Genomic DNA, 11,385 nt, shown 5'->3' with positions numbered 1-11,385 from the left:
CTAGCTAAAATAGCAGCCCTCAAACGAACTCTACAATTCACAGAATAGACTGAATCTAAGCACAAAAAGCACAAGACATAGGTACTTCTGAAGCCATACTCACTTTATGTGTAGCACACCTGCACAATACAGTAAGCCTTTAAAAATACTTACATTTTCCCAAAAGTTTCACACCACTGTATGCTGGTCAGTTGAATTCTTGTGTAGCTTTCTGTTCACCATCTCCCACACAGCTACTAAAGGAAAGGGCACAGCAGATCTTGTCATCAAATAGGCAACTGCCAGGTAGGTGGTCCTGATCAAGTGAGTAGCCTCATCCAAACAAACCTGGGAAAGATCAGCTCACCTAGCTGCTACCTATAGCAATGCCACTCTTAAAGAGGACCTGGCTCACACTTGAGAGCTTTGCTGATGTGATCAGGAAGGTAAGGAAGGCTACTAGACCAAAACAAAAAAAAGTTGCAAATGGGCTCAAGTAACACCAGAGATCCACTTGTGGATGCCTCTTCTTGTTGCAGGTGCCTGAACAGCAAGGTAATTCTTGTCAGCCGTTGCATCCCCAGGCATGTGGGTGGGGTGGGAACAAAGCTGACAAGCCCTTCAAAGATAAATGTTTTGGAGTTGTGTGTCCTGTGTGTCTCTAGGGGTGTGTGTAAGCTTGCTAATAGGCTTAAATTCACTTTAACATAACAGACACCTAGAAGAGAAATATTTTAGGGATCTGCAAACTTAAAAAGGTCAGTAGTCCACCTAAGGAAGCTGAAGACTTCTATGACAGCTTATTCAGCTACCAGACATTATAATAAAGCACCCCACTCTGTCCTTGGTATCTTAAATTAAAAGCAATAGTATTCAAAATGGTGATTATGGCTTCAAATTAATATAATTATTTGATACATATGTAAACTCATCCAGTCACAGCAGAAAGACTACAGTGCTTTTTCATACCATTACCAGCAGAGATACTAACATTTGTCTGTGTAATAAAGCACAACCACCTCATTTTCCCTCTAGCATGACTTTAATAGTTAAAAATCAAAATCTGTGCAGAGTGTACTTTATTTGTTCACATTACCTATTTGTGGTTAAAAACCACTTCATCTGACAGTTTAAAAGCATTCTTTTAAAAAAAAAGAATTAAACATAGCTTGTGCTAAAAAAATCTGCAAGTTACATGGATGCAGTATTATCCAGGAGTATAAAAAAATCAATGGTATTCTACAGAAAATATTCTCAAAACAGCAAATAAAAATTAGGCATGTAGGCATGGTCCTGAAACAAACAAATATGAATTAAAAAACAGCTAACAAAATTTTTAAAAAAATCCTAAATATCTGTATAAAAAAAAGCAAGGATTCAAAGTGCAGGTGCTCCAGTTTCCATTTGAACGTATTATTCAGTTAGTCAATACAGGATACTATTCATTTCATATAAAGTGACAGTGTTCTCAGTACAATTTAAACATTCAGTTACATTATCTTGTAGATTTTTTTCATTACTGCTGCTTTACACTGCAGTAAATAAAGACTTATGCAATACAGGCTTTTATTTTTTTAATCTAACAAGCATATAATAGGTTGGTGGTAAAGGTTAGTTTTGAGAACTAAGCTATATTTGCTGTAGATCCAGCCTTAGAAGTAGATATATATATATATATATATACTTTTTTTTTTTTCCTAAGCTTTTAAAAACAGACTTCAAATTTTGAAAAGAGACTCTACCAATCTGTTCTGGGACCTGCACACACTGTCTTTGGAGAACACCAGCAAAGCTTCCAAGTCCACTGGTTAGGAACACAGCCCTGGGCAGGGTCATGCTGGAGATCTTCCTTTGATGGCTGCAGCTGGGAAAGGGCTTTCTTTCTGCTGAACTCAGGGAAAGGCAAATGGGCAGAAACCATCACATGTATCCACATTTGCTAATGTGGCAGCTAGGTTGGGATGGACTTCTCACTTTCACTTGAGCATGCCAGTCTCAGGCAGAGGAAGTCAGAAGCCAGGCAGGCATCACTGAAGTGGTCTTTCATATATTCAGAAAAGTAAAATCAAATCATATGTTCAAAGCCTCTTTGGAAAAAAAATATGAAATAAAATTATGCTTCAAGGATGTTGCCTGGAACTTATTTTTACCTGAGGCCCTTTTCAAGTTGACAGTGTCCCTTTAAATTTTAGGTTCTTCCTATTTTGTTATTTTTTTTTCCCCAAGCATCAGATCTCTATGTATGTCTATTTTTAAAATGCACATCAATATTGGCATTAAGTTTACATTTAGAAATTAAGAACTAATCTTTACCATTATACACTGACAGCAATATTAATAATACACACACTTCACTGACAAGCGTAATTTTTTTTCTGTATTTTGAATAAAATTTGCATGTGTAACATTTCCCACAGAAAGAGTGATTATACTTGAAGATAGTTATGTTTGCACCTCAACATTTTCACATTAGTGAAAACAACTATGTTTTGAAAATACCAGGGCCTCTGCCAGGTACTAATAAATAGAGAATAAAAAGAAAAAATGAAATTAAAAACCCGATTGCCTTTTATCCCGACATAGTAGAGATTTCATAGTCACTGGCTGAGGTTATTGGTTTACCCCTCATCCTGATGTTTTTAGCATTAGTAATCCTAGCCATCATGGACACAGGCTTGTCAAAGTATCTGACCAGTGCTGGCTCAGTCAAAAGGGAGGCTAAAAATTGTTCAAAGGTGATGGCCCAGTCCCTGTCAATGCTTGTGCTCCTGTGGAGGGCAGGGGTGTGGTTGCTCCGCACTAGAACTGTGTCTTCCCCAATGTCCTCGCAGTGCAGCTTCTCCTCCTCATGTGAGCCTGCGCTCAGCACTGAGTAGGAGGACATGGAACTGTCGTCTTTTGTGTCATCATCGGAAATGAGCATGGAAGAACAGACTCCATTGTCCCTGGGAGAAGAGTCTTCCAGCTTAATATCTTCCATCTGCATTCCCAGGGCACTGTCAGTGCCAGTGGCCTCCTCCTCACTGGCCACAAGGCTGTTCTGGAAAGCCTTGTCTTGTGCCAGGGGGTACTGATGGTGCTCTTTCTTCTGGAACAGCTCACTCTGAATGGCTTTGCTGTAGTTGTTGCTGCTGTCTGTGTCACTGGGGGGCTGCACGCTGAAGAGCTTCCCAACCTCCCCAATCTCCAGGAGCAAGCTCGTTACAGCAGCTGTAGCATGGTACAGGTCCTGCTCGTTGGGGTCTTCACTGAACATGTTGTACATGGTCTTGCACAGCTCAATGAACTGCCCCTAAACACAGGGGGAAGGAACATTAACAAGAGCAGGAAAAAATCATGCTGACATCTTCCAAATCAGTTTTCAAAGTCTGGGATTGAGGCAGGACACAAGAGTTTATGTGACTAAAGTGAAATTTGCAATAACCCAGGAGTGGTCTAGGAAGCATTTTCTATGACTGGGCAGTCAGATATGCTGTGTGTCTCAAAGGTATTTATAATAAATTATTGGATGTTTTGTACAACATATCACAAATACAATTCTCTGCAGCCACAGGAGGGCAACAGAGGGTGAGCAGTAGACACTGCATTCATTTTGGTGGATTTTCTTGTAGGAACGATGCTAAGTATAACTAAGGGTTTGCTAAAACTGATGAGAAGTTATGAAAAATTAAGGCCTGCAGCACTCCTTAGCTGACAGGAGTTGGATACAAGTCTTTTGAAATTCAAAACTGATTAATTAAATAGGAAGATTTGCTCAGGACTACCTTAAGTAAGAATCACTGTTCTAGAGGAAATAAACCTTCACTACATGCTCTGGAGGAAACAACTATCCGAGTGGGTCTCCTCCTCCTTAGCAGCTGTGGATCTAAGGGCATTGAGACTAGCAGTACAAATTACAAAACATAAAATATTACTTTCAGGTTATGCTTATTAGACATTAGGAGCTGGCTGGTGATATTCAGTGTCACATCCTTTTTCTAGAGATCAAAACAATATGTTTTACCATTTCTATATGTGTGTATCTCATTTTTAGGAAGTTTTGGGAGCTGAATACCAGTTAAAGTATTTTGTAAACAATAAATTTCTGCTGACTGCTACTCTGGTAAAAAAGTATCTGCTCAAAATAAAACCTTTGTTCAGTGTTAATACATTGAATATCTATAGATATGTGAAGAAAGTTTAAATTTAATGAAAAGTAAGTGTCAGCAGAAGTACCTGGTTCAGCTTGGGCAAGTCCTTTGTGTTTTTTGCTTTGGATTTATTCTCTTGGCTCCACATTCTCATATAAGTTCGACTCTCTTGTGAGCTCTTCTTGCCTATTGCCAACAAATTATCCAGAGATGGAGGAAAAAGTCCATGAAGAAACCTTAAATTATTACCTTTATTCCCCATTTTCAAAAGGAGCATCTTTACATTAAATGAAAGATGTAATTCACACGGAGACACCAAGCATACCTTTATCTGTTTTCAGACTCACTGTAACAAACCCATCATCTACTCCATGTTTGTTTCTGCTGTCTAGGCCAACAACTAGGAAGTGGAGGGGCAGGGGGAGAGAGAGATATCAGTGTGGATTTAGAATCAGACATTGTTTTCACGTGTACAGTGTAAAATAACCAAATGTTTACAAATATTTAAAAACTCTGCAAAAAAAAGCAGAGTAAAAATTACAGGAATAAATGATGATTTTTGCTTATTCTTAAACCTGCCTATAAATTCCATTTAATTTATAATATCACTAGTGAGGTTGGGACAAACTTAGGTTTTGTCCATGTAGCGCAATGATTAACCTGTGCTAACAAAACACATCCCCTAGCATGATATATGTTTGGTGATTATACTAGTGCATCTTCTTTTGCCTCTCAGGATTTGAAATTGCCATTTCTAGACTATTAACTCTTACCTGTATTTTCAAACAACTTTCATCCCACTTATAACGTGAAGGATGGATTATATTTTTCTTGAATCAGAAAGAAACTTCACATCAAGTATCACAAGAAAGAGAAAGCCATTTAAAGCAGCAGTGATGAGATGCTGGCTCTCATTAGGGCACATATGACTTCAAACTGCTGAACTACATTTTGACGTATCTTTTGCTCTAGGTTTTTCAGAATGTTTTAAGTTCTGATCCAAATACATCTTGAAAGTGAATCTATTTATTCTTATTCTCCACAAAATTACTTCTGCTATAACACACTTAGAGCATTATTCTGCAAGCACTCCTGCAATGCACAATTCAGGGGGACTCTTAGTGTACACATGCCTGTACCTCTACAGATATCAACACATATACAAATGCTTCATACTTCTTTTTACAGGGAATACTTTGCTAACAAAGTTTAATCCAATTAAAAAGTAGCTATCTAAAAAGACATGTTGACTGAAACGCCTCATCTGGTCATGCCCAAGACAAAGATGCCTACCATGTGTACAGTCTGGTGTGATGTCCTCAAAAAAGTATTGAGTAGCTTCAAAAGCAGAGTCTGGTTCTTCTTGCTCAGGGGAAGGATCTAAGCAACACAGGAAGATTCTTTCATTAAAAATTCCATCCTTTAATTAAAAACTGAAAGATATTTCCATTAATACATTTAGAATGTGTTTAGTCAGTTTCTAGAAGTAAAGTATGAGGGTGTGATGGGCTAGGGATCATGGGATCATCTCTTTTTAACTCACAGGAGATGAACAACTGGACCTGAATTGTCTCCTTCCCAATATCCAACACTGTCTCACAAGGAGCTGTTTGCTTTCAGAAGCTGGCTTACCCACCTTCCCATGCCTACTTCCATTACTTTCTTCTGTGCAGCTCAGTGTGACCTAAGCAGAGTGTGATCTCTTTCCTACATGGAAGCAGTCTGTCATCATTTGGTATGAGCTTACCAGTCCCCAGGTATGATAAGCTGCATTCTTAAAATAATATTTTTTTATAATAGTTCAATTTCTTTTTAATTTTAAGTATTTTTTAGAAGTATTTAAAGTATTTTTTCCCAGTTGAATTACTGACTCACTCAGGCCTACCTCCAAGCAAAGCTTTAGCTGGGAGCAGCAATCAGCAATGTTCAAAGCAATGAGAGGTGAATGTCCTCTCCAAGTTTTTGGATATGTTTACCACAGCATGTAAATGTGCACAAGAATTAAACTACCCAAGCAATGTTCTTAAAGTGCAAGTTCAGTGAGGACAGCAGTAGGTTCTTTATTGTCGCCCTGAAAACTCAGCTTCTGAGCTTGCTAACATAGTTTTCTAAGGACTTTCCCAGGACAGTAACTGTAAACATAGATATGTGTACATTCTTTCTGTTACACGTCTTGTGATGGGCATCTCTCATGGCCAGTGCAGTGAGAAAGTGTTATCCTGACCATCCAATCCCTGGCCATAGTCACAAGCCTATAAATCCTGGGAGGAAAAATAAACTCTGCTCTTTCCTTCACCACACCTCGACCTGTGTCCGCGTGATCTATTCATCTTCAGCGGTAACACTTTATGGCATGTGTGTGACAAGCCAGAGAGCACACAGTTCCAGTATAGCATTTGCAGAACTGTTCTGAGGTGTTTTCATCCCCTCTCCACCCTTAACTGTTTCTCTCACTTAGCTGAGTCCAGGTTCGTACAGTTCCCTGGAAAACACATTTATGAAACAATCTGGAGCTTCCCTCTGCAAGCAGTTGTGTCAGCCCAGACGGGAAACCAAGAAGAAAGCCTGGGGACAGAAATGAGGAGCCAGGACATGCAGGAACATTTCAAACTAGCTTAATTTTCAAACCCTTAAATAGATTTTGGTAACATAAGCTGAAGAACACTGGATTTATGCCTGGAGGATATCACCAGCCCCAGCTTAACAGGCAAGAGACATTTATGTTTGTGGAGGGAGTAACTGAGTGCTGTGAGTGTGCTTTCAGACTTTCCAATTCTCTGGTTAGAGTAGAAGCTTCCATATTTTACTGCTGCATAAACAGCTACAATAATTCCCGCAAATTAATTTTTAATTGGGAATACCAGTCATAAACAACTCTGCTCCAAATTTCTGTTCTCATCAAAACAAGAGCTATTTTAATATCATTTACTTACCAGGCAAAACATGCATTTTATACAGCAGCTTCAGCTTCTCTGTAAGATCTCCATGGCACGCTGCACCTAAACAACATTACATGCAGTAGTGCATTACTAGTCAGCATTCTGTGCCATTTTATTTGTTACTGCCGCAATATTTTGTTTTAGAAGCTGCGACATTCACTCTGGGAAGTATTTTACAGCTCAAGATCATTAGGCAGTCACTTGACTCCTAAGATCCTATAGTAAAAACAGTATGAGAACACAGACAAATCTACCCGAATTTCGTACTTCAATCTTGGGTCTATGGTTATGGCATTATCATGCAGAAGGGCCTCCAGCTGGAACTTAACAAGACCTCTTTTGTGAAGACTTTTTGATCTGAGAATCCAATAACAACATCACATGTCTCAGAGCAGTAATATATTTACAAGAAAAAAAAAAAAAGAGAAATTAAAGTACACAGGATTTATCATAGCTTAGCCATGGGCTAAAAACCAATTTCATGCAATACTTTCTATTGATTTTTCCACATCAACCCCATTTATTTCTGGACTACACTAGAATTAGCTGTATGAAATTCAAGAACTCTATTGAAGCCCCTCCTTCCAATTAATTAAATGGACAGTAGTTAATTTTAAAGTAACAAAATAACAGATAATCAGACTTTTTAAAAAATCTCATTTGTGACATGCCATCCATAAATAAATGAATTAACTTTCAATAATCAGATTGTGCAGAGATTTATTTTACCTTATAGGTGACTGTGCCATCTTACCTCTGCTATGCAAACTACAGAGTGTGGTGTGGCAAATACTGACAAGCACAGTCTGTTGTAAAGCTTAACACTCCAACAAATATGGATGTTGGGCCAAAAATTTGAGAACATCTACATTAGCCATTATGCTTTCAACATGGTCCTTTTTAAGCACAAAACCTCATTATGTTCCTGTCTGGTGTATCACACCATGCAGAAAATGCATTCTCGTCTGGTAAAGGCAACATGAAATAATCAAAGGACAGAATGGGCTACACTTCTGCATCCTCCTTCAACAGGAAACTGCAATTTTTTTTGATTCAGGGCACAGTGTGACACATATAGGCTTATTCCTCTCTCTATCCCATAGCTACTATTTGAGATAAATTTGTGTGTGCTTCCTCCTAATGCGTCCCTTTTCCTTTTTGCTTAAAATTAGGAAAAGCATTGCAAGCAGGTCAAGGGAGGTGATCCTGCCCCTGAAAGGCTTGAAGAAGTGGTGAGGTTACCACTTTGCTTTTTGAATATCCTCCTGCATTCTGTAGTTGAAAAAAACCTGTTTGCAAAAATAAAAAATACGCTCAGGTACTACTTGCAAGACACAGCTTTCATGATACTGACTTTGACAGGAGGGTGTGAAAAGTACTGTAGTCAGCAGCAGCCACTGGAGAAGTGGGAGAGCTTTGTGCTCTGAGAAAAGTGCATTGCAAAAACATGATGGGAGACAGGAGGCCACTTTGAATCAATGCGGAGATCTCTGTAGCTTACTTGGAAGTGCAGTCAACACCTGTCATGCTATAATCCAGTGTGCTACAAGAGTGCAGGGGAGCTTTGTCAAGAGTGGATAACCCAAAGAGCTCCTAGCCAAGGCTGAAAACCTCTTCTGAGTAGCACAACTCACTGGGCAAACCACTTCTGTATTTGGACTACATTATTGTAACAGGGCACAGAGTAAACATAAAGAATACGCCAGGTTATTCCATCTTTGCTCAGCTGAGGCCCTAGAGGCACCTGAAGTAGGAGGTTCTTGAGCTATTTGTTGTAGGGACAATGAAAAAGAAAAGGAATTATTAAAAGTCCTGGGGCATGGTGAAATATGCTCAAACAGGTCCATTGTTCTTTTGTTGACTGTATTGTCTTTCCTACTACTCGTGCTTCTGAACAAAAAAAGGGGTCAGCAGGGTTGATTTACTTTTTAGGGGGAAAAAAATAAGGTTTTCAAATTACACCACACTGGGCTTAGTTTCTGAAAAATATGAGTTTTCAGAATGAGCATTTTTTATTGTTTTGCCTGTTAAAGATTTGAATTCAGTCATTTTGGCTTATAGCCACATTTGTGCATTTTGCATTCATTTCTGTTCACAGTGCTCAAATCTGGCCCTTGTTCTTATTACTCACTCTTGGTTCCAAAACATACTGTCTCAGTCAATAGCTGCTTGACTGTTACTAACAGCATCCAGTAAACCAGAAGAGTAGTTAATTCCTGGGTCCTCAAGGCCATTGAGTGTTACCTGGCAAACAGTACCTCAGATATAAATCACTGCATCATGGGAAGCATTGGGATTTTTTGGAGGGTGTGAAGGGGAGGTGTGCAGCCAGTTTTACTGTCACAGCTATTTTGCACTTGTAAGAGAACAGGTGCTTCTACTTCTGTGCAGAGGTTTTAATGCAAGGCTGCATTTGGAGCCCTAATGCATATACATACTGTTACAAAGAGTTGCTGGAAGCCAGACTGGGAAACCTTTTCACTCTCAAAAAGGATCAAAATGTAGAGCTGGGGGAAATTACAGGTTGCCATGAAATGATAAATGGTAGATGGTGAGATGTTGGTCACTTACGGCAAACAGCTCCTGCTATATTTAAAAAAGGAGTGGCCAGCTCCTGCCTCATCTTTGCTTCCTCATGTTAATTCTGGGGCTCATGATGTCAGCTTTCATGTCCTGAAGTCTTGCTTCTTCAAGACTAAAAACGTTCAGCCTCCCTCTCTGACCTGCACCTCCACTTTCTCCTTTTCGGGGTACTTCCAAACTGCTTTCTGCAGTCTTGGTTACTGATTTCAGAAGCAACAGCTCACACTCTAACTGTGCCTAGGGGAAATAGACTATTAAGCACCCACATTGCAGTTAATTTTTGTGCTGAGAGTTAGCAGTCAGTGAAGTTCTCAGATCCTAACTGATCTGTTCATGTGTTGTCCTTTTCCCAGTGTGATACACCGACTAATGTAGATTCACCTACTAAGACCAGCCTAAATCCCAGAGGGAACCACTGTAACAGGCATGATAAAATGAGCTGAACAGAAACAAACTGGTTTGTCATGTTAGTTTGAAAGTGCTGTGGATTCTCCTTACTCAGTCCAGAGACGAATTCACGGAAATTGATGAGCAGATCTCCATTTTCATCCAGAAGCCTGAACAAGCGGGCAGCCAATATATCTGAGTGAGTTCCACATGCCCAGGGGAAGAGGAGGGTGAACATGCCTTTGAACTGGTCAAAGTCAATGCGGTACTGCTCCAGGTAAGGCAGGCTGGGGTCGTGTCGCTCTGTGGCGTTGCTGTTTCCTCCCCAGTAGCAGCTTGTCAGGTGTTCTGCCTGAACAGAAGGTAAACACCACGAGATTGTCTGCATTTCTATAAATAATTCATCACTCTCCATGATAAAAAAAAATTCCAAACAACTCTTCCACATGCATTCTTAAACCAATGCAAGATAACAGATGCATTTCCATTTATCCAGCCCTTCCACTTCTGGAAGAGGTTTCTTGTCTAACCAGCATAAAAAAGCATCCCTCTATTAAAGAAAAAAAAAAACAAAAACAATAAAGCAAAACTTTTTCTGCCTCCCAGGCAAATGAACCATGAAATAACTGTTTTGGCCAGAGATGTGACTTCACAGGCTTGTTGTGCTTAGTCACACTCTGCACCCTCATCATGCAGTCAAGTCAGAAGACTCATGAAATCTTTATTTAATCTTTAATCATATGAAAATAGCTGTTTATTTGAAATATTTTTTGTAGATTCTCAAAAATACTGAATAATGTACTATTCTTTCAGTCTTACTGAAGTCAGTGGAGGGTCTGGAGCTGATTTTGGCAGAATCTAATTCAAAACAATTCAGAAGCTTAGAAAAAAAGATCCCAGCTCTGCACAGCAATCAGCGAGGGAGGACAGTCTGACTTAGTCTCACTGATTTCATGGAAGACTGAAAGAAGGTACTGCAGGATTTGGACAACCTGTACTTGTCATTACAGATGGGAAATTAAAAGAAAATAAATTCTTCATCATATTAAAAAAAAATCTCTTGTTATAAAAAGCAGAGAAAGAAGGTAATTTCTTTTAACACATTGTGCATGAAGGTGAAGCTAATATATTTACATGCTCACCTTTGAATTTGTGGATCTAATGGCACCGCTGTACAACCAATACGAAGTTGGTTGTACATCACTTTGTGGCATTAAATTCCCATGTAAAGCATTAAAGCATTAACAATGGCAAAAATCAGCAATTGCGATACAAAAGTATTAACTGTCTGAGATAATAGAATAATTGTGATAAATTTCAAAACTTGGGTCAGGTAGAGAGAAACAAATGTTTATTTTCTGATGACT

General features: G+C 39.1%; 1 protein-coding gene across 2 annotated transcripts in view; it reads right to left on the bottom strand.

Moving 5' to 3' along the window:
• Positions 1 to 873: 873 nt before the first annotated feature.
• Positions 874 to 11,385, bottom strand: part of TBC1D9 (TBC1 domain family member 9) — a 48,841-nt gene continuing 38,329 nt past the window's right edge. Inside the window, exons 16-21 of one of the 2 annotated variants that reach the window (XM_088056503.1) lie at positions 10,130 to 10,370; positions 7,043 to 7,108; positions 5,403 to 5,489; positions 4,435 to 4,509; positions 4,195 to 4,295; positions 875 to 3,271 (exon numbers count right to left, since the gene is read on the bottom strand). In XM_088056503.1, the coding sequence (XP_087912629.1) occupies positions 2,549 to 3,271; positions 4,195 to 4,295; positions 4,435 to 4,509; positions 5,403 to 5,489; positions 7,043 to 7,108; positions 10,130 to 10,370 (1,293 nt within the window). In that variant the 3' untranslated portion in view covers positions 875 to 2,548. Of the gene's footprint in view, positions 3,272 to 4,194; positions 4,296 to 4,434; positions 4,510 to 5,402; positions 5,490 to 7,042; positions 7,109 to 10,129; positions 10,371 to 11,385 lie in introns of both variants that reach the window. The other variant, XM_088056504.1, reaches the window with a different exon arrangement.

Source organism: Pseudopodoces humilis, chromosome 6 (assembly GCF_049639895.1).
Source record: "Pseudopodoces humilis isolate 2021_Gansu_Grassland_sample_001 chromosome 6, ASM4963989v1, whole genome shotgun sequence".
Taxonomy (NCBI): Eukaryota; Metazoa; Chordata; class Aves; order Passeriformes; family Paridae; genus Pseudopodoces; species Pseudopodoces humilis.
The sequence above is the reverse complement of the archived record's forward strand: the minus strand, read 5'-3'. Positions and strand labels throughout refer to the sequence as shown.